General features: G+C 41.5%; 1 protein-coding gene across 6 annotated transcripts in view; it reads right to left on the bottom strand.

Moving 5' to 3' along the window:
• LOC137369229 (dual specificity protein phosphatase CDC14A-like) overlaps nt 1-23908 on the bottom strand; it is a 132739-nt gene that overhangs the window by 55814 nt on the left and 53017 nt on the right. For all 6 annotated transcript variants that reach the window (XM_068030103.1, XM_068030100.1, XM_068030102.1 and 3 more), the window contains 7 exons: nt 16913-16989; nt 13048-13114; nt 12540-12602; nt 12332-12419; nt 3163-3393; nt 2452-2590; nt 417-582 (listed from right to left, as the gene is read on the bottom strand). In XM_068030103.1, the coding sequence (XP_067886204.1) occupies nt 417-582; nt 2452-2590; nt 3163-3393; nt 12332-12419; nt 12540-12602; nt 13048-13114; nt 16913-16989 (831 nt within the window). The remainder of the gene's footprint in view (nt 1-416; nt 583-2451; nt 2591-3162; nt 3394-12331; nt 12420-12539; nt 12603-13047; nt 13115-16912; nt 16990-23908) is intronic.

The following is a 23908-nucleotide window of genomic DNA, read 5'->3' on the forward strand; positions in this document are numbered from 1 at the left end:
TTAACTATCAGGTAATTGTTGAATAGTACCCAAAACGGGAAAAAAAACAACTGTAAAGGAAAAAGATGTAAAACTCAGCGTGTAATAGCTACCTTCCAAATCCACTTCCAATCTAAATCTAAGGTTAGGATACTAATGTCCTTAATCTCAGGCTTCACTTCCAATAGACCTGTAGGATACTGGTTGAGTGTTCAAATAAGCAACTTTACCATAGTCTCAGCAGAAAAGTATAAAGATGGACATTCCAACGTTAGGAAAAATTATTAACTAATATCATGGAATTTTTTTTCACTTTTTAAGGCAATATCATTGAAGAGTGCTATCCTTTAATAACGATTTCTGAGATATGCAGTGAAACTGAAGAACTTGATTGAAAATGAACCATAACTCAGAAATTATACCAAAGTTTCACTTACCATGTGACATCCTTGTTCATCACTCGTCTTGTTTAGATCATCATTAATGGAAATATCATCAACTCCAGAAAGGATCCGTGTAACACCAACCTTGTCCTTTCCATTCTGCTGTTCTTTTAATTTTGCACGGAAAAAGTCACCCTGGGCCCATAAATGAGCTTGTTTCCTGCCAAGCATAATATAAACAATATGATACAAGAATATAAAAGATGTAGAAATGAGAAAGGCTCTTCGCTTCTTTATGGAACCTGTCCAGAACATGCTCATTCTTCTCCTGCCAAGGTGCTAAACCTGCAATTCCTCTACTCGCCATTAAATCAGGAACTGACGGCACTTCTCCATTTACTGTGCTATGCATTCATTTTTTTATACCAACATTTCGTGTTGATTTGATTAGTACAACTTAGTACATCAAAATTGCTATGCAACTCTTAACTTTCAGGTCCAAGCAAATATCAGGCTACCTGAGCCACATCAGGTCTTTTAATCAAAAAAAAAGCTTCAGCTCACAGATACATTAAACTACATAATAATGAAGCTACCTAGATGTCACTACTTCTTCATTATGGTAATCTGAACTACAAAACCTAACTTCAGAACAAACAATCTGCTCTGATCACCATCTTACCCCATCCATTCCCCCTCTCCCCTATTATTCTATTTTTCTATCTGTTCTAATCTTTTTGTTAACGCGGTTATAATTTATCGCCCTCGTCTTATTTTCTTTTCTTCCGTTTCCAGTCTTGCTGAAATGTTCTTTTTTGTGGGGGTGGGGGCGAAAGAGCAAATTACAAAAAAGTTTTTATATGTTCCCACACTAACAACAATTTAAGAGCATTATTGATAACGTTTAGCTATTACTTAGAAACAGTAGCCTATAAAAATTAAACCAATGATCTTTGTGGGCTTTAGATAAAATATTGATAGTATACAAAATAAATACTGAACTAATGCTGCCTATTTGATATAAACTCAGCAATTTAACAATAACGTCTTTAATCCATTCTTCACTCATCTTTGAAAAAAACTTGCTACTTGATGAAGTAGATACGATAATGAGCACAAAAGGTACTGCATGTGGTTGACTCTTAAATGCCCTCTGAAATGGCCTAGCAAGCCACTCAGTTCAAGGGCAATTAGGGATGGGCAATAAATGCTGACCCAGCCAGCGATGCCCACATCCCATGAACAAGTTTTTTTAAAACCTGTACGCTCTTATAATATTAAGTTGACTCAACGAACAAAGGAGAAAAGTGTTTCCTTAATGTTTTCACGTCTGCCTTTTTTCAATGTTAGCACTTGTTTTCAAAGTGGTGACTCAGGCTAAAGTAAACACCACAGGTGCTGGATGCACTCCAGCAATTCATTTAATCACCCATTTTTCACATGTGAATCTAGAAAGTGAGCATCAGCAGGCTAGTGAACCAAGAGGGGCACTGATGCAGATCCCAATCCCCCTGTTCTCAAACCATCCACATATTTGTACTTCCCTCAATGGGTTGCATCACGCATCAGGATTGAGAATCACGGTGATTTTTTTTCCCTTCCTTCTCTGGAGCACTGAGGACACTTGTAGTGCTCCACCACTGCCCAAAGACTATGCATCAAACGGGGATCTTCCAATTCTGTACGATTTAGTCCAATGCTATATGGTACACAACTCTTTAGATCTGCCGTGTCAGATATTCTGCCAGATCTCGGCCACTTTCAGAAGGCATCTGCCAGTTTCTAACAACAGATCAGTGACTTTTGATCTGCTCCTCAATTTTCCTCTCTTTTTGCTCTCCAACACACCACCACATGGTTCGCCAACTCTCTATGGTGATTTGTGGTCACAAGCCTATGTCCCACCACTGAATGCACAAACTTCTGAACCCCAACATATTGCTGATGTAAAATTGCCAATGACCATGTACCAATTTATTTTTCCTGCAGTAATTCAGGATGTAGTTTAAGAATATATCAGTTATGAGCAAATAAATTAAGCCATGCTTAACATAGACGATATTTTCATTAAGTAGAGCAAGGTACTCACTCTTCTAAAAAGTGCTGCTGAGGTCCTATAACTGATCCTGGTCTACATATCCTGATCCAGGCAATGGCTTCCGCTGCCGTTAGTTTGTAGTGTTTCATGATATAACATGCTATTAGAGTACCGGTTCGGCCTAAGCCAGCTATAATATTTCAAAAAAGTATATGCAGTCATTTCTCTCATGTCTGAAAGCTTTAAAATATAGTAAAATATATAGAACTGCACTAAAGGGAATTCACTAGGAAACAAATAGAATGTATGATTCAATAAATAAAACTGAATACTTCCAGTGTTTCCATTAAAACCTGGAGGATAGAATAGATATCCTATTACAGGAAGCAACTCAACTCTCTCCTATTTGCCTTCCTGGCCCTTCCCACCTTCAAACTTTTACTAGCAATAATCTAATATATTTGAATTTGAAAATGGCCACCTATTAATTACTGGTTTAAAATTCCAAGTGTTAATTTCCAAGACAGAATACAAATTCTATATAATCTAGAAGTCAGGAACAAAAAATGCAATTCAGCCCCATTACATTTCTAAAAGATAGGGGCAGACTTGGGTGGGACCCTTCATTTCAGATGCTGACCAGCCTACATTTTACATTTTGTAATTTAAAAAAAACATTTTCATTCATGTTTCCTTTTTAGCTCTACCACTAGGATAACACTAATACTGTTATCAATACTGCAAATGAATTAGGAACAATACCTTTACAGTGCACAGCGACAACACCATCTGCATTTTCACAGATATTCAAGAACCTTTTGACTATAGTATCACTAGGTGTACTTCCATCCACGAAGAAGAGATCATAGTGCTCAAAACGAGCATCTATGAATCGCTTGGCATCATACATTTTCTTGTTTAAACGGATAATTGTGGTGACATTGTGCTTCCGGAAGTACTGAAAATAGGCCTCTGGAGCATGCAGTGGGTAACCTGATTCAACCAAGTAGAGGGAAAGAAAATAGACTTCAATTAATTTCCAACATTTGATACCGTTGCGGACATAACACAAAACATTAAAAATAAACATGTTGAAAATTCAGAGCAGGTCTGAGTTCTGATGTGTTTACACTCGCAACATTAATTTGTCTTTACACTTTTCACATGCTGTCTGACTTGGTGTGTTTCCATCATTAGCAATGTGCTATAAATCAAAAGAAACAAATTAAGACCTGAAATTTCATGCAGAATTAAAAGGATTTAAAAGAACATTAACTTAGGTTTACATTTTTTTTTAAATGGCTGTTTACGAACACCAGCTGAAAACCATATCTGGCATAAATGGTATACACCTTTAACATAATTAAAACTGATCAGGCAGGCAAAAAGCAATGCGCATGCAATGTATGCTAGAGGCTGATATTCATCACACCTGGGATACTGAAGTGTCTCACTATGAAACCGTGAGGATGATACAAACCGCCTGCAGCAGGACAGAAAGGCTACCAGAATGGACAAACAAGTGGCAGATGGAATTTAATACAGACAAGTAAGAGGTGATGCATTTTGGCAGAAGAGGTAGGGTGAAGCAATATAGACTTAATGGCACAGTTCTAAAGAGTGTGCAGGAACAGAGGGACCTGGGGGTGCATGTGGATCAATCTTAGAAGATGGCAGGACATATTGAGAGAGTGGTTAGCAAAACATATGGGATCCTGGGGTTCATAAATAGAGGCATAGAATACGAAAGGAGGGAAGTTATGCTGAACCTTTATAAAGCTCTACTTAGGGCCCAACTAGAGTATTGCATCCAGTTCTGTTCACTATACTTTAGGAAGGATATGAGGGTCCTTGAGAGGGTGCAGAGATGATTTACCAGAATGGTTCAAGAGATGGGGGATTTTAGTTACAAGGTAAGGTTGGAAAAGCTGGGGTTGTTCTCCCTGGAGCAAAGGAGACTGAGGGGGAGATTTGATTGAGGTATACAAGATTATGACAGGCTTAGGTAAGTTAAAGGAAGAAAAAACTGTTCCCATTAATTGACAGTACAAGGTCTAAGGTACACAAATTGAAGAATTTGGACAAGAGATGCAGATGAAGAACTTTTCTTACGCAGCGAGTGGTAACGACCTGGAACTCGATGCCCATGAGGATGGTGGAAGCAGAGCCAATCAATGGTTTCAAAAGGAACTTGGATGGGCAGCTGAAGGAAATAAACTTGCAGGGCTATGGTGATTAAGCGGTGGAGTGGGACTGACTGGATTGCTCCGCGGAGAGCTGGCATGGATTTGATGGTCAGAATGGCCTCCTTCTATGCTGCAAATGGCTGACCATTCATTAGACATCTCCAGGTTCGTAAAATCATATTTTATTCCCATCAAACACACTATGAATAACCACTGAGTTCTGACTTGAAAACACCAGCTTATCTTCAGTAAGCTGTCTCTTTCTTTGAAAGAGAGAATCAGAAATTATCCAATTATATATGAATTTAAGTCAGAACTTTCATTTGGTGGGGCAGCACCTGGGCAAGGGACACAAAGCAATGAGGAAGTAACAATTTACATTTATATAGGACCTGTAACATTGAACAAGGCATTTTACAGAGGTATATCAAAAAAAATGGATGAGTCAAAAGGAAAAAATATTAGAAGAGGTGGTTTTAAGTAAAGCCTTAAAAGGAGGAGGGGTGGGTGGAAGGAATGGTTTAGGGAGGGAATTCCAGAACCTGTGGCCTAGGCAGCTGCTAGCATAGCCATCAATTGTGGGCCAAAGGCACAAGAGGAGAGAGTTAAGGAATAGAGTGCTCAGGGTTACAAGAGATTACAGAGTTAAAGAGAGAGGAGGCAATGGAGTGATTTAAACACAAGGATAAAAATTACCAATTCTAAGCATTGGGGAACTGACAGCTAATGCAGTTATGGAGGACAGGAGTGAGGGATGAGCTGAACTTGAGTGTTTTTGATGAGCTGCTGTTCACAGATGGTGGAGGAGAGGCTAGCCAGGAGGAGAGCATTGGAAGAGTCAAGTTTGGAAGTGGGAAAGGCATAGATAAGGGTTTCAGCAGCAGATGGGACAGGATAGGACTGGGATACATTATGGTTAATGCTAAAAAAAAAATTATAGCCTTTTGAAATAAAAGATCCCCATGGCTCTTGCAGGTACTGACTGAACTGGGGTATGGTTCTCAGTTCCATAGACACCAAAAATCCTTCAAAATCTTTCCCAAGGTAACCATCTTTCATCTGTTGCTTGGCATCGCTCACCATTAATGATCAAGGATTGTCAGGCAAGCCCCCCCCCCACCTACCAAGAATGAGGAAAAGTAATTTCGCCACATGAACATTGATTTTAAACAGTTGTTGAAAGAACTTGCTTTGAAAAACAGTTGGAGACTTTGGCTGAAGGGAGACATTCGCAACAGACAGTACTTCAAAAGGACAAAGGTGCTATTCCCTGTTCCAATTTAATCCACAATGGACTTTTGACCACCAGACACTGAAGCATTCCATGTTAATTACCACGATGGCCGAATACACAAACATACGTGGTCAGGTCAGTTGGGGTCACAAGACTAACCGACTGTTGGGAGTTTTGAATTTGAACTTCCAACAAGGAATTTGAAATCAGAAAGCTGTTTTCTCCTGGACTGAACACCTCTCTCCTGGCTGCTCTCATCAACTTCAGAAACCACTGAAGACACATGAAGCCCAAGAGAGAAAAGTCTCCTACAGCAAACAAGGTTCAAGAATACTGGGCCCCAACGAAAAACAAGACTACTTACAAAAGGACTACAGTGAGCTCGAAGCACAGTAAACAAGAAACCCTTCTGATATTATCTCAAACCTCTCCATTTATTCTTTCCTTCTGCTCTTTTTCTGTCCCTATTTTCATGCGTGTATTGCGTGTGCATCATAGCGTGGGCGCAAGGGGTGAAAGGTTATCAGAAGGTAGGTGGAAATGTGGAGTAATCAGTTCAGCCATGAACTTATTGAATGGCGGAGCAGGCTCGAAGGGCCGAGTGGCCTTCGCCTGCTCCTAATTCGTATGTTCGTATGTTGTATATCCGTAGGCGTTACCTGCATTAGACTTTAAGTATAAGGTTTAACAAATTTCACTTTTCTTCTTTAAACCCAAGAAAGCCTGTTTATGCTCATTTCTTTGCCTTATAATTGGAAAGTGGTGAACAAGGATTCACCAAAAGGGGAGCTCAAAACACAGTGTTTAAAACTGAACCCTGTTACAATAAGACCAGGTGAAGGCAGTAAAAGACCCCTAGACACCTTTCTCACCTGGTCGTAACAAAAATTTGGATGTTAACGTCCAGAATTTTACCCAGTGAGAGAAATTGGAAGTGGGAAGCCAAATTATTCCCAATCAAAAAAGAGCAAGATTAATACAGGTTTTCTTGTGGTTGTGTGATTGAATACTAACATGTCCGCAACTGAAGCGAGTAACTCTCCAAGCCAGGGTGAAGTAACTTGGGATAAGTTAAAAGCACTGTCTATGGAGGAGTTGAGGAAAATGGCTGAGTAGTGTGGGATCACTGTACGTGGCAAGGCTAGGAAGTCTGAACTCCTCAGGCTACAAACTGGCAAGGCAGCTAAAATGGCCAGCTGAGACTTGGTCTCTCTTATTGCAAAGCAAACTAACTGGAAAAGCCTATGAGGTTTATTCCTTGTTGCCAGATGAAAGTTCATCAAATTATGAACTGACCAAAAATGCCTATCGCCAAAAGTTTAGAACCCTCAAAAATCAAGTTTATCTGAAGTTTGAAAGTAGTAAGCAGCTGGCTTTTGACCAGTGGCTGAAGGCTTTAAAAAAAAACAGCTCAGCTATGAGAATCTCAGAGAAGGAATCCTGATAGAGGAATTTTGAAAACACTCTCATTCTCAATAAAGACTCATGTAGAGGAGCAGTGGGTTCAGGGAGCCCAGCAAGCAGCCGTTCTGGCTGATGAGTTTGCTTTAATTTATGTTGGTTTCCCAGGAGAGAACCTTTCCTAATCACCCCCACAAATCCGAAAAGGACAAAGGGTGGGAAGGTGATATCCACCCAGGCAGCGCTGGGAGAGAAAGGAAAGCAGGGACACAGGGGACCCTCCTACAGCCAAAAACAGTGCTGTGCGCAAGAGCAAGACCCGGAGACCTGTGTGCTTCCATTGTAATAAGGCAGGGCATTTAAAAGCTGACTGCTGGAAACAAAAGGGAAAACTGGTCGTGCTAATCAGGACATACCCACTCAGTGAAGACGAGGGCCTGATGCAAAACACTGAGCAAGCTTTGGCTTTAACTGCAGTAAGAGTACAACCCAGGAAGCTTACTACAGCCAGTGCAGGAAAAGTTAATAGGATTCCTGACTATTATCAGGGCTTTGTATTTGAAGGGAAAGTAACCCCATACTCCTCAAATGGGGCCAGCAAGCCAATAGTAATTCTCAGGGACACGGGCCACCAGATCCCTTTTACTGGGAAAAGGCCTGATCTTCCCCCCCCTCTCCACCTCCGAGAGTGCAGTGAACAACAGAATGGTGGTGAATGGTACTGGAGAGCAGTGTATGCCTGTACCTGTACACCGGGTGCACCAGGAATGCGACCTAATTTTGGGACCAGTGACTGTAGGGATTTTCCCTAGTTTGCCTGTGGATGGGGTTGACCTGCTCCTAGTTAACGATCTGGTGGGGGTGAAGGTGGTAGCCCCCCCCAGTAGTGAAAGGAAGATGGCAGGAGGTCAGAGAGACAGGGCAGTAGCAGGCGATGGTCCCATGCAGAGTCCCTGAATGTGCAGTGGGTCAGGCCATCAACAAACCAGCTCCCCCAGAGGAGACTGCATTGGCACTGCAGGCAAATGACCGTGAGGTCTGCCTGTCTGAGACTTTCTTTGGAAGGTTAGGAGACCCAGGGAATGAAGCAAATGGATTTTCCCTAGCTGAGGCTCAGCGAGCCGACCCAGTATTGCAAGAGTTAGCACAGGCTGCCCAGTCTGAAAGTGAAGCAGAGGGAGTCCCTGATTGCTACTATTTAAAGAATGAGGTATTGATGAGGAAATGGACAGACCTGAAGGGAAGGAGTGAATAGCTGTTCACCAGTTGGTGGTGCCACAGAGGTACTGGGGAGAAATATTAAGAAGGGCCCACGAGACTACAGTGGCTGTACATGCCGTTTTACCAAAGACCAAAGCCCACATAAGTCAGCAGTCTGACTGGCCAAAACGCCACAAAGATGTGGTGGAGTACTGCAAGAGTTGCCACATGTGCCAGATTGAGAGGAACCCCCAACCTACAGTGAAACCTGCACCCCTAAGTCCTGTACCAGTGTTAGGAGGACCCTCCAGCAGAGGGCTGATGAACTGTAAGGGAGCCCCGCGGAGAACAAAGGAGGACAGGTAGGCACAAGGCACAATTTAGAAAGAGAAGGAGAAAAAGTGACCAAGAGGGCAGGTTAAAGGAAGTGCGGGAGGAATCCTGGATAAAAACCCTTACTATCAGGTCAGCCAACCCTGAAAAATTTGAAAAGTTAGACCCCACATCCTCCTATGTAAATGCAGACTCTAGAAGCACCCAACCAGAGTTGCTAACAGCATTTACAGGAACCTGCAGAGACAAAGAGAGACCATGATGCCTCACCAAGTCAAGGTGTCACAGGAGAGTGCAGTCAAGTCTGCACAAATACCTGCAGATAGGAGAGTCCCAGAGAACAGAGAGTAACAAAGAATCCTCCCCCACAGTCAGAGGAAAAGGGAACCATCCATTGTGATGGAATATAGGTATAATAGGCTTAATTAGGTAGCATTTAGATATAGTTAATATATTATACCTTTTAGAATTAAAGATGGAATAAATTGTCCATTTTCAGAACTCACTGAAATTCCCCTTTAAAGGTAGAGTTAATTATTTCAAGGTCCCTGTTAGAATAGAAATTCTGTTGTCAGGGAACTGGAAGATAAACACACATTGAAATATCCTGTGTGACATTAGTAAGAGGTGGCAATAAACTTAATTAGTTAATGGGGTTGTTGATGCAGACAAATTACAGATAATTAAACAATAAATTAAAATGGACTTACAGGGAACAAGAGGTCAAGTAGACACAATTATAAACATTTTGACCAGATAAAGGCTCACAACTTCAAAAAAACAGGGGCTTTCCAGTAAAACATGAAGTGGAGAGTTAATGATACTACCAAATATGGATTTCGAAAGCAAGAAAAACAAACACAGAAAGGTAGCACCTATATGCTAAAAGGTCATATGACAACTTAGAAATAGTATAAACATGAAAGGTTCTGAAGCAAACACTTAGAGGCGTTGAATGCTCAAACAACACTTCTCAACTAAGGAGGATTTAAGGCAAAAGTTTACTTTAAATTTTGATGGATATTCTAAGATATTTTGCTGTAACATTAGCAAGGTTAAACTTTTGGATTCTATGTTAGAAATAAGAGTATGTGTTACATCTAAGTAATATTTGATATACTTATCTACTTAAGAAGTTTATTGCATGCTAAATTCTTCAATATATAAATGTTAATAAATCGTCTCATCTAGTATTCTGTATACAACTACAGGAACCCCCTCTGTGTCTCGAAGTGGAGAGATACGTATTGAAGAGAGTTTCCCTTACCATTATAATATCTGGGATATTTATGACAGCCATAAATATTCAAAATAGGCTATCCAAAAGATGGTAATATTCTTTGTTGGTTTTCTTTCTTTGCGGGAAAGCTAGACCAATTCCTTGGACCCAAATAAGTGTCTGAGAATTGGTCTGGTTTGAACTTCATTAAAGGAGATTCATGGGGATCAACTCCTGATTTGGTTTAGTCCGTATAAGGGGTTAAAGTCATATATCACTTCACCATCCCCTGAAGTCAAAAGACTTTGCATGACTCAGTGTTCAGGATAGACCTGCCCACTACTTACTCTCCTGAGGAAAAAAAAAAGAGAAAATTCAAAGCAGCCCTAGCACCCAGAAAAGACCATTTATAATAACTTTAAAATTGATGAATGAATGGAAATGAATGAGAAATGCATGGTTTTTCTTTCTGTATCTTATATTTCTCTCAAACCCTGTAATGAAATGCACCATTTTCTTTTCAAATCGTATTTCATTCCCCTGGGTGTGGAGGTGTCAGGCAAGACCCCACCTGCCAAGAATGAGGAAAAGTAATTTTGCCACATGAACTTTGGTTTTATACAGTTGTTGAAGAAAGAACTTGCTTTAAAAGAAACAATTGGAGACTTTGGCTGGAGAGAGAGATTAGCATAACAGAGAGTACTTCAAAAGGACAAAGCAACTATTCCCTGCTCTAATTTAATCCACAATGGACTTTTGATTACCAGTCGTTGAAGCATTCCAGGTTAACTATTAAGATAGCTGAATATAGAAACAGACCAGTTGGTCAGGCCAGTTTGGGTCACATGACTAACCGACTGTTGGGAGTTTTCTGAATTTGAACTTCCAATAAGGAATTTAAAATCAGGAAGCTGTTTTCTACTGGACTGAGAACATCTCTCTCCTGGCTGCTCTCATCTCGCTCTCATCAACTTCGGGAACACTGAAGGCACATGAACTCCAAGAGAGAAAAGTCTTCTATAGTGAACAAGGTTTAAGAATACTGGGCCCCAATGAAAAGCAAGCCTACTTACAAAAGGACTACAGTGGGCTCAAAGCATAGTAAACAAGAAACTCTCCTGATATTGCCTCAAACCTGTCCATTTGTTTTTTCTGCTGCTCTTTTCTTGGAAATTGGATCCTTGGAGCCTGCATTTCAACTGAGATTAGCTGCTGCAATGCAGGAGCAGGGCAGCAGAGGGGTGTGCTGCTGGAAAGGATCGAGATGGGTGGATGAAAACAGACTCAAAGTTCTGAACAGCAATCAGCAGTATAATCTGGCGACTCCTGTTATCTGCTGGATTTTGGGAAGGGGAGGAAAAGAAGAATTCTCCCTCCCCCACCACTTACTAACAAATAATCAAGGTCTTCGTTAAACTAGTGAAAATACTTTGACAATTACTTTAAATTTACACAATAACAACCTTCTCTAAAATTTTCTCTAGAATTTTAAAAGGAACAATCACAATGCAAAACAGAAATTAAAATTTTTGGTATCTTTCGATTTTAAACTGCCATTTTGTACTAGATTACCTCAAATGCAATTACAATAATCTCCAACAGCAACAATTACTACATTTTGCATTTTTGCACCTTCTAACAGAGAAAAAAAGGTCCCAAGCTACTTCAGAGCGTTAATCATTTTGTTTTAAAAATGGTGTCGAGCCAAAAATATTAGAGGAGTGGACAAAAGCTTGGTGGCGGGAGGGAAGATGCACAAGAGTAAGAATCAGACGGAGAGTGTGTGTTCGGGGGTGGGGGATGAAAAAAAACATTATAGGGTTACAGAAGGTTACAAAGTTAGGAAGGAGATTTAAACACGGGGTTAAAATTTCAAATTTGAAGCACTGGGGAACTGGAAGTCGATGACTTATGTCCAAAAGGACAAGGGTGATTGGCGAGCTGGACATGGTGCTGGATATTACATAAACTAGAGTTTTGGATGAGCTGAAGCTTACCAAGTATGGAGGATTTAGGGTCAGCAGCAGAGCACTGGCAATGGTTATGTCAAAGTTACAAAAGTATTTACAGCACAGCAACAGGCCATTTAGCCCAACAGGTCCATTACGGAGCCTCCTTCTACCCCTCTTCTAAGTCTATCAACATATTATCTCATCCTTTTTCCCCTTATGTACTTATACAGCTTCCCCTTAATTGCATCCATGCTATTCCACTTCAACTGCTCCCTGTTCAGTCCACTAAACAAAACCCAAACAAACCACTTCCAGGGCACTTTGTAGGTACCACTGCAAATATTAAATGCATATCTCAAGTGAAGAGTTACAGACTTGAGGACTAACCCAACAACTCGATACCCACCATTTTCTATTTTGCTCTTGGGATGTGGTCCACTAAAGGCTAAGAACTTGCTGGGGATTATCCAGTTAAAATCTCCATTTTCTGCCCTCTGAAAACAAATAAAATGCGCTCATTTATTCATACATGTCTGTCAGTCTTGAAGACCATCTATGTGCTCATAAAATTTGCTTTGAAAATGCAATCTTCTGATCCATATAAAAATACTAACCTCATAGTGTTCATATTCATCGACATCAAATGTATTAAAATTGAAGAATTCATACTGCAGAGCCTGCAAATAAATTTTAAGAAATATGCTTAGTAAGCGACAAGAGTATAAAGACAACAGGCAAAGAAAAAGTAAATCCAGAGCACTGTTTCAAGTAAAATCACTATTACAGAATAAAGGGAGACAGGCACAAATGGACAAAGTGCAAGTTCAGAACTGACTTCAGGAGGCACTTCACGCAGATAGTAGTTAATACTGGAAATAAACCTCTTGTCATCAGAATCATTCAAAATGCTGAAGTGGAGGAAGGGATAAGGGCATGACAGATTTCTGTGCAAGGATGATTCAGTGGTCTCCCATTCAAATTGAGATTTTACTGATATGCATAAACAAGAGCTGACAATATTCTCTGCAAACCACTATTAACAGGAGCATTATTAAGCCGCACCTGGCACTCTTTTCAGCGATTGCCATAAAATGCTATATGATAATGGATTTACCACTTTACCTTACTGACCGCATGTAAACAGTCCAGAACTGTTAGATTATATGTGCACGTGCCAAATGAAGCATCCCTGCAATATGAAAAATGTTATAATTGTCAAAAAGTGAATTAAGAATTGTATTTTCTGTTAAGCATAAACTTTGTCTATCACCTTACAATATTTAAAGCTTGCTGATAAAGTGGACAGGAAATATTAAGTAAAGCTCAACTTTGTTTCTTAAACCCATTCTTCCCTTCATTACTGGAATTTAAACATTTGGCACCTCGAGAGACTACACATTTAATTAATTTTCAAAACCTGTGTCAGCACCTGTTCTAAAAGTAGATCTATTCATAGATATGCTATGATCTAAAAAATATTTACAGCTCTGTAACTATGCACCTTGGACTTCTGCAGCAGCCATCAATATTGGCCAGAAGTTCAGTATTGCAAGAGGGTTCTTTTGCTCATAACCGAATGCAAACCCAAAATCTGCCGAACCAATAAAAACTGAACATGTCTGACTTATTTCCAGGGACAATAGAGAAACAAGGGGAAAAGAAGAAAACATTTAGTAATAATCAAAAGCTGCTCACCCAGTGGGATGCTCTTAGATGAGTTACTCCTTTGCTTTTTTTTTTAATTCACTGTCCAATTTCTCTTCCCTCCTTTCCCCTCTTCACAAATGACATCCTGTGTCATTGTGATAGACTATCAGTATCCTTCTTGAGCTGTCTGCAGCTTTTCACATGTTCGAGCAAACCATCCTGCTCCAATACCGAATCCTCCATCATCCCGCTGGGTGGAACGGTCCTCACCTTGTTCAATTCTTATCTAACCAGTCAGAACTTACAATGGCTTCTCTTCCTGCTCCTGCACCCCTTACCTCTGAAAACCCCCAAGAATCTATCATTGGCCAGATCCTATTTCACATTTACCTACTGTCCCTCGGTGACATTATTTGAAAACACAAGTTCCAAATGTATGCTGACGATCAGCTCTACCACCACCTCTCTTGATTCCTCCACTGCCTCAGATTAGTCATACTGCTTGTCCGAGATCCCGTAATGGATGAGCAGAAATATTAAGACTACCGACAACATCACTCTCCTTGGCCACTGTCTGAGGCTGAACCAGATGGTTTGCAATGTTGCTCTATTTGATCCCAAGATGAGCTTCTGACCCCATATCCTCTCCATAACCAAAACTACCTAATTTCACCTCGAACATCGCCCATCTCCACCACTATCTCAGCTCATTGGCTGCTGAAACCCTTAAATCAGGCCTGTGTTATATCTACACCTAACTATTCCTGGCCAGCCTCCACCTGCCACCTTCCATAAGTCTTGAACTCATCTACAACTCTGCTGCCCACATCCTAACTTGCGCCAGATCTCGTTCACCTATCACCCTTGTGCTCACTGACCTACATTGGTTCCTGGTCTGGCAATGCCTCAGTTTTAAAATTCTCATCCTGGTTTTCAAATCCCTCCAAGACCCAGCCAATCTCTAACCTACACCAGGATTACAACCCTCCAAAATTCCTGTGCTTATCCCATTCTAGCCTCTTGCACATCCTTAATTTTAATGGCATCACCACTGTTGCCCTTGCCTTCAGCTGTCTAGGCCGTAAACTCTGGAATTCCCTCCCTAAACCTCCACCTCCCTTTAAGATGCTACATAAAACCTACCTCGAACCAAGCTTTTGGTCAATTGTCCTATTATCTAACGGCATGCAGATGGTAAGCAGAGTGTGGAGATACGAGTTTGGTGAGCGGGGATTTTAAGGGTCAATATCTTTCTAAAAATCTGGTCTGCTGTTAACATTTAACTGGGATTTACCCTCTAAGTAAAGCAAGTTAAGAAAGTAAAGTAAGTTAAGTAAGTTTCTTACAGCCTTAGGCAGGGATTAATAAGCTCTACTGCAGAGGAGCTGATTAGTTAAGTAGCTAACCAGTCCAATCTGGTTGCTGCAATTTCAGCTTCAAAAAGTATTAATAGAAAGGTCTGGATGCAGCCTGCAAACAGAGTGCAGATTGCAAGCCAAGTGTGAAATTGGAGTTTGGTGAGTGGGGGGTTCAGTGAAGGGGTGAGGAGGTGTTCTTTTTTTCTACTTTTTTAACCCTCCAGCATTTGGTTCTTACTTCAGTGCAGTGGAAGGAGCTGATTTCCAATTTTAGTGCAGTAAATAGATAATTTGAGGCATGGCAAGGCTGCTCTCATCCATCGAATGCACATCCTGTGCCATGTGGGGACTTCAGGACCCTACCTATGTCCTGGACAACTACACATGCAGAAAGTGCCACCAAATGCAAAAACTTGAGCACCAAATCTTGGAGCTTGAAGAGCAGCTGGTGTCACTGAGGTGCATTCGCAAGGATGAGATATATGTGGATAGCACGTTTCAGGAGCTGGTCACCCCGCAGCTTGAGAGAGCGCAGGTAGAGGGGGACAGGGTGCCTGGCAGACAGACAAGGAGGACAAGGCATGTAGTTCAGGAGTCCCTGGAGAGCATCTCACTTTCTAACCGGTATTCAGTTGAGTACCAGTAGGAGGGGGCTCCTCTGGAGAGTGCAGCGACAGTCATGACAATGGGTGACTGAACTGTGCAGGGAGGGAGGAGAAAAGACAGGAAATCAATAGTGGTAGAGGATTCTATAGTTAGGGGAAGAGACAGGCGTTTCTGTGGTTGCAGATGCGATTCCAGGATGGTATGTTGCCTACCTGGTGCAAAGCTGATGGATATCAACGAGTGGCAACAGAACACTCTGGAGGGTGCACAGCCAGAGGTCATGGTCCACATTGGTACCAACGATACAGGTAGTAAAAAGGGATGAGGTCTGCAGGCTGGGTTTAAGGAGTTAGAAAAGAGATTAGCAAGCAGGACCTCAAGGGTAATAATCTCTGGATTGCTCCCAAGGCCACATGCTAGTGAGTACAGAAATAAGAGAATACACCAGATGAATGCGTGGCTGGAGAGATGGTGCAGGAGGGAGGGCTTCAGATTTCTGGGGCATTGGGACCAGTTCTGGGGAAGGTGGGACCTGTACAAGCTGGACTGTCTACTCCTGAACAGGACCAGGACGAATACCCTGAGGAGGGGATTTCCCACCACAATAGCGGCCCAGCAACTGTGGCCATTTTTTAGTTTAAACATTTTAAAAGTTGTTCAAAATGGAGGCGCCTCTATCTCTCATCTAAAAATTGCAGGCTGTGCTCCTTCCAAGCTGGAGGGCCTCCTACTGGCCTTCCAGCTTCAAGAGCCTGCCCGACTTCCTTACTTGGATGGTGAACCCACTCTCTAGCTGCTAACTGGCCAATTTGGGGAAATCGTTGCCAGGTGATTGTTCCCTACACAGTACGGTGTCGTGATCCATAGTTGACCCGCATGTCCACATCCCAACCCAAAACCCTGGCTTAAGTCTCTGAATCTAAAGTACAGTTGTGACAAAGGAAACAACTCCCAGAGACGGCAAGATACTTAAGGAGGGTAAAAGCAACCTGTTGAGAGTTCCACTACAGATATCTTTGGCTGCAAGCAAACCAAAAGCATTTGTTCAGCAGTCACTGGTGACCAGGTCTCAGTGTCCTCTTTGCTTCTACACATCAATCTCAGCCTTCCAACCCCAAATAAAATAGTTGAGTGTCAAATGGATCCAATCTCAGTGAGCCACTGGAAAAAATTGCACCAACTACCCATCTCTCTCTTTCCTTGGTACTTGTTAGAATATAGTGACAACAAAGTAATCGTCACTACAAATATGTCAGTTTCACAATGCAAACCGTTACACTTCCAAATTCCAGTTTTATGAGATGATTCTCTGCATTGTCCTGATCAGGTGTATAAACTATTCAATATCAATGACAGGACATTTTAAAAAGTGTTACCTAAAAGGTTGGTATATGTTATTTCCCCCCACCAACAGTCTGTAGGTTTCCTCTGGAGATTTTTTCAAGTAAATTACCTGAAGGAAACAAGATTGAGCATGTGAAGTTTTAAGAATTCTATTGCAGCACTTTAGTGACAAGTTTTAATTATGAATCAGTCCTGTGGAATAGGTTTGAATACATGCAGTCCAAACACCAATCTCCTAGCATATATAACATATCTATGTATCTTCAAAATAAGACAAAGATCAAAACTAGCACTCCTTCCAGAACTCCCAAGTAAATTAAACGCATAGGGAAAACTCATGAATCTCTTAGCATATTCTGACATGTCGAGCAATCATCATACAACACTATGCTGTGCAAATTTATCAAATGAATTAGGAATAATGTTGAAAAGATCTCAAAGATTCTCTTTCTAATCCACTCCACAAGGATCGCAATGAATAAAACCAACCTTGCAATTGTGTTCCAACTTCATAAAACATGGTCAGTCATGATTTATTCTCTATGCACCAATTCTAGAGCTAATATAAAAAAGCTCAGCCAAATCAGTCTTCTAGGAACTATATACACTGGGCAATGGGATGAGCATTCCTGTAGTCTGACTCCATTTGCTTCCATCGTGTGTCCTACATTGCCAGATATGCTCTCCAATCTATCACAATATCTAGCACAATGGTTGACTGATTATAAATATTGATTTAAATGAAAGCTAAAAATGTTCAAGAGTACAAGCACTGTACATTTTTTCTTTTGATTACATACTAAACCAAAGCTCTTCAAGCTGTTAAAATACAGAACTTTTAAGTTAGTTAAATTTGACTTATAGAAATGCAAATGAAACATATAGATGGTTCCAACCAGACATGGTGGGTATAATCTCTAATGTATTAGTTGTTCCCACAAGCACTTAGTTCTGCCAAATGGAACTTGGAACGGAACAAAAATGATAATGTACGACCAGTACATACTTGTTTACAAAAATTATGTTGGCTCCAATCAACCAATGTGAAATACACTTAACTCTATTGCCAGGGAATTTCTGTAACAAAACACTTATTCTAACACTTATAAATACAAAGACAGACTTGCATTTATATAGCACCTTTCACAACCACCGGACATCTCAAAGCACTTTACAGCCAATGAAATACTTTAAGTGTAGTCAATGTTGCAATGTCGGTAAATTTGCACACTCCTCAGTACTGCCTTGATTTCAAAATCCAGTGTTTGGTAAATGAAGTGGGGGGAATCATTGTCACTGGTCCCAAGTGTTGTTTTTGGATGTTTTGTTTTTAGTTCTGACACAAGTCACAAATAGTCAACACTAAACATAATACTTCCTTTACTGACAGAGTGATCCCAAATTCGAACTTACCAAACACTTGGCAATGCCACCATAAAGAGAATTGGTCAGCTCTAAAATCTGCCATAATCACAGCTCCCTAAATTAAACATTTCAGACCTGCAGTATAACCCACCCAAAAGCACATGAATCAAATTAGAGTTGGTGATAACGAGACCTGCCTGAGGATAATTTGTCTGTGATGTCTACACATTATCACCTTCTACCAACAGTACAGTGATTCTTCCAGTGCAATTTAATGGGGCCTTCGAGAGTAGGCTGAGGGCAAAAAATTGGAAGGGAGGGCCCCTTGTCTTCCTGCCACCATAGCATTTTGCGAGTGGCGGGGAAGATGGCGGACAGTCCTCTCGCCCAGAAGCCAATTGAGGTCCTTAATTGAACCATCAAGGGTCTTTGCCAACCATTGCTTGCATTTTACTAGCCCTTTGTCACATGGAGAGACCACCCAGTAAAACCTGACTGCCTCCCTGCGGGCTCAAGGGGATTCCTGATTAAGCAACCTGTGGCCCACCCAGGGATCCCCCCATCCACACCCACCCCACCCCCTCAGCAGCAACAGCCACCCTGTAGCAACACCATCCTCACCCCCTCCCCCTAGTGCTCATCAACCACCGACCACCCCCCCACCACCAGGGGGTGCCTGACAGGCCCTGGCAACCCCGACCCCACTTATGTTGGGCTGAGGGCATGCCTATGATGCTTCTCCAGGCTAGGTGCATTGCTAGCCGTGGCCACTACTGCCAATGCCACTGGTGAGACCGAAGAGCTGCCAGCCCTTGCTTTCAGGCTCCTATCATTTAAAGGGATAGGAGCCCTGGTTCCAGGCAGTTATAGAAAGAGATACAGCACTGAAACAGGCCCTTCGGCCAACCTAGTCCATGTTGACCATCAACCACCCATTTATACTAATCCTACAATAATCCCATTTTCTCCTCTCGCATCCCCATCTTCCCTCAATTCTCCTACCACCTACCTACACTAGGGGCAATTTTTACAATGGCCAATTTACCTATCAATCCACAAGTCTTTGGCAAGTGGGAGGAAACCGGAGCACCTGGCGAAAACCCACGCAGTCACAGGGAGAACTTGCAAACTCCACACAGGCAGTACCCCAAACTGAACCCGGGTTGCTGGAGCGGTGAGGCTGCGGTGCTAACCACTGCGCCACCCTGTTAATGGACTGAGCGCTGAAAAAAACGCAGCCGACTGTCCCCCAAGTGGAATAGGTGTGGTTGCCCCCTGCTTTCTGGCCCGGAGTCAGGACCCCCACTGTGGCAACAAAATTCAGCCTTACATTTCCGAATAAAAACATAATAATTTGTACCCCGTGAAATTCCACTTTGGAGTTTCCCAGCTCATCAGAATCTTTTTTTCTTCTTGTGTTAACTTTGTTGGACATTAATTTTGTTGCTATATTCTAATAAAATTTTGCATCGTATTGCTTTTTTTTTCCTTTGGGTAGCTGACTACCTTTGAAAAGTTAGAACAATGAGACCTTAAGAGCGTGACAATATTTGTAAGGATCACCAGACTAAAACAACATTGTAAACCATTGCTATTTATCTTTGCCTTCAAAATGTGCTTTACAATATTTTTGAAATGATCATGAATGTGTCAGTATAGATAGGAAAATGTAACCCATCAAAATAGGTAGGTGGTAGGGAAATATAGGGACAGGTGGGGATGTGGTAGGAATATGGGATTAGTGTAGGATTAGTATAAATGGGTGGTTGATGGTCGGCACAGACTCGGTGGGCCGAAGGGCCTGTTTCAGTGCTGTATCTCTTAAAAAAAAAAAGTACATCTAGCAAGGGTTTAAGAGTTAGTGTACATTATATATGGAGCAATATGTTCATTAGTGTTAGTTAAGCTTTGAGAACATCCTAGAGCTTTTTACACTGTATCCAGGTATCATCCCCTTTTCCAGCTGCTCATTTTAACTGAACCAAGTGCATCACCTGCTCATCACCAAAGTTGTCTATTTCCACCTCCATAACAATTATCATTTCCACCATTATCTCATCCTCACCAACAGCTCAAAAGTCAACCACACGTAGTCACCTTCAGTAACCACGTCTTCACCATTTCTCAAGTTGCAATTTCTATAAACTCTAATTTGTCTAAAACAAACACCATATGAGACTGTCCTGAAGTCTGCAGTTATAGAGTTATTAATTTCTCTTTATATTGTAGTAATAGTAACCTTTAGCTTTTGATCAAATGAAAAGGGGGGAAGGGGAGAGAAAAACAAAAGGGAAGGTGCGTGTTAGGGCATAGGGTAGAGATTAAATGAAAGAGATGTCACGGAACAAAGGCAAAGGGAGTGCTAACAGTTGTATTAAAAGACAAAGCATTAGGCCAGAGAGAGTGTTAATGGCAGAATAATGAACAGCTCTGTCCAAAGGCAAAAACTTGAAAAACATGTTTAAGTCAGGCCCATGGTTACAAAATAAAACAGACAAACAGTCATGCTCTGAAATTGTTGAACTCAATTTAGAGTCCAGAAGGCCATAGAGTGCCAAATCAGATGCTGAGTTGCTGGTCATCGCGCTTGCGTTGAGGTTCATTGGAACACTGCAGCAGGCCCAGGACAGAAATGCTGGCAAGGCAACAGGGTGGCAAATTAAAATGGCAAGTAACCGGAAGCTTGGGGTCATGCTTGCGGATTGAGTGGAGGTGTTCCGCAAAGCAGTCACCCAATCTAGGCTTGGTTTCCTCGACTGCATTGTGAGCAGCGAATACAGTATACCAAATTGAAAGTACAAGTTAATCGCTGCTTCACCTGAACGGACTGTTTGGGGTCTTGGATGGCAAGGAGAGAGGAGGTAAAACGACACTTATTACACGTCTTGCAATTGCATGGGAAGGTGCCATAGGAAAGGGACGAGGTGTCGGGGTGATGGAGGAGTGAACCAGGGTGTCGCAGAGAGAACGATCTCTTCAGAATGCCGACAGGGGAGTTGAGGTGAAAATGTGTTTGGTGTGACATCATGCTGGAGGCAGCGGAAATGACGGATGATGATCCTTTGGACGTGAAGGCTGGTGGGGTGGAAAGTGAGGACAAGGGGAATCCTGTCACGATTCTGGGAGGGAGGGGAAGGGGTGAGGGTAGAAGTGCAGGAAATGGGTCAGAAACGATTGAGGGCCCTGTTGATCACAGTGAGCGGGAATCCCTGGCTGAAGAAAAAAAAAGACATATCAAAAGCACTGTTGTGGAAGGTAGCATCATCAGAACAGATGTGTTGGAGACGGAGATACTGGGAGAATGGAATAGAGTTCTTTCAGGGGTAGGGTGTGAGGAAATGTAATCGAGGTAGCTGTGGGAGTTGGTGGGCTTATAATGAATATTAGTGGACAGCCTATCCCCCAATGATGGAGACAGAGAAGTCGAAGGAGGGAAGGGAAGTGTTGGAGATGGATCTTGTAAAAGGTGAGAGAAGGGTGGAAATTGGAAGCAAAGTTGAAGAAGTTTTCCAGTGCGGGGCAGGAGCCCCTGATGAAAGATCACAGATCTGAAACATTAACTGTTTCTCTCTCCACAGATACCGACAGACCTACTGAGTATTTCCAGCACTTTGTTTTATTTCAGATTTCCAGCATCCGTAGTATTTTGCTTTTACCTTTAGCCTTTGCCTGTTAAGCACAAAAGTTTAAGTCAATTTAAAGTACCACTAACTACTGAGCCAGGGCTGATCTTAAAGCAATGGCTAGTTTAGTTATTGCAGTAAAGGTTAAATAAAGGACATGTCAGTATAAAGCAAATAAAGGACATGTCAGTGCACACTGATTCAGATATCTCCAGAACTTTAATCAGTTGACGACAACTCATTCTGCAAAGGAAAACATCTGGGTTGACTGATTCAGTACCATTTTGCACCAAAGACAGACTTGTAATTAGAAGTTTCACTTGGTGGAATAGCAATTAAATGTAACAAGAGCGAAACTAGAAATAAGATGCTGTCTGCTGAAAATAATTCATTAAGATTAAATTTAGTGGCAAGTCAATTAAATTCTTTTTTATAGCATTGCATTTGAACTTTCATATAATTACGTCATGCAGGATTGTGTGGATTGTCATGTGGAAGGAGTAAGAGAAAAGTACAAATAGGGCGTTTGTAATTAGTGTTTAGCTTTGTAAAGGCTTAAGATACTGGGGCTCAGAACTATAACTTGTTTGAATCCCCAATCATTAAGTCTGGTTTTAAGTATTACAATAAACCTGTGAAACCTCATGTTCAATGTATAAGAACTATTGATTTGAGGAGTAAATTATGAAGAACACCTATCCGCTAACATCCAACACAATATTTGTCTCCCCGATCCCTTCTGCCCTCACCAACCTCCCACCGAGTTAAAAATTCTTATCCCCATTTATAAATCCATCCACAACTCCCTGCACCTTACTTCCATAATCTCCTCCAGTCTTATGAACTGGTGCACGCTCTGCCCTTCCAATTTTGAACATCTCTGCATCGGCACTCTCTTGCTCCATCTTTAATGATGGCTCTATTGCCCATCTTGACCCTAGCCTCTGGAACACTGCTCCAAACCCTTTCACCTTGCTAACTCTCCCCACATTAAACAAATGCTCGAAACTTACTCTTCAAGCACAACTTCAGTCATCTTCTGTCATAATTCTTCAATAACTTAAGTACTGCACAAGCACAACATGTAAAAAAAAAAAGGCAGGTTACTATGTTTTTTTGTTAAGTAACTGGGTTCTGGCCTTTTGATCTGCAGATTAGTCAAGATGCTAAAGTTTTATCCGAGGCCAATCTGATTAAACACTAGGGAATTTAGCAGTGGAATTCTCCCAGAGTCCTGGCCAATATGTATCCATCAACCAATGTCACTAAAATAGACTACCTGGCCATTTGTTGGAACTTGCCGTGTGCAAAGTGGCAGCCACATTTCTTAAATTACAGCCATAACTACACTTCGGATGTCTTGAAGTTATGGAAGATGCTGCAGACTTCCAAATTCTTTCATTATTTTAGAGAAAAGAATATACACCACTCTGCGCATGTTAGTCTGAGTGACTACAACCCCCAGAATGCTGCTGAAGCCTTCCGCTTTCTACTCAGAGTACAAAGTAAAAATGATCATGCTAACAAAGTCACGGCACATTGAGAGTGTGCAGTCTCAATGCGATCAAAAATAAACTCCATTGGTTTACAGATCTTTCCCAATTTTTTCTGCCCCACAATGGAATCAGACCCAGGGAAACAATTTTGCAAACAGCTTCCATCCCCATTCATCACTCACTGGTGTTCAATTTCTTTTGTGGCTCAGGTAGTTTTAACTGTTAAATTCGCCACCTCGTTCCCAATCTTCCTCCCCTCCCATAAGAATGCAAGAAATAGGAGGATGAGTAGGCTATTTGGCCCATCGAGCCTGCTCTGCCATTCAACAAAATCATGGCTAATCTACCTTAACTCCACCTTTCCCCACTATCTCCATATCCCTTAATTCCCTTACTATCCAAAAATCTAGTGGCCTTTGTCTTGAATATACTCAATGACTAGGTATCCACAGTTCTCTGGGGTAAAGAATTCCAAAAATTCACAACCCTTTAAGTGAAGAAATTTCTCATCTCAGCCCTAAATGGCCGACCCCTTCTTCTAAGA

The sequence above is a fragment of the Heterodontus francisci genome, chromosome 4 (assembly GCF_036365525.1).
Source record: "Heterodontus francisci isolate sHetFra1 chromosome 4, sHetFra1.hap1, whole genome shotgun sequence".
NCBI classification, from domain to species: Eukaryota; Metazoa; Chordata; class Chondrichthyes; order Heterodontiformes; family Heterodontidae; genus Heterodontus; species Heterodontus francisci.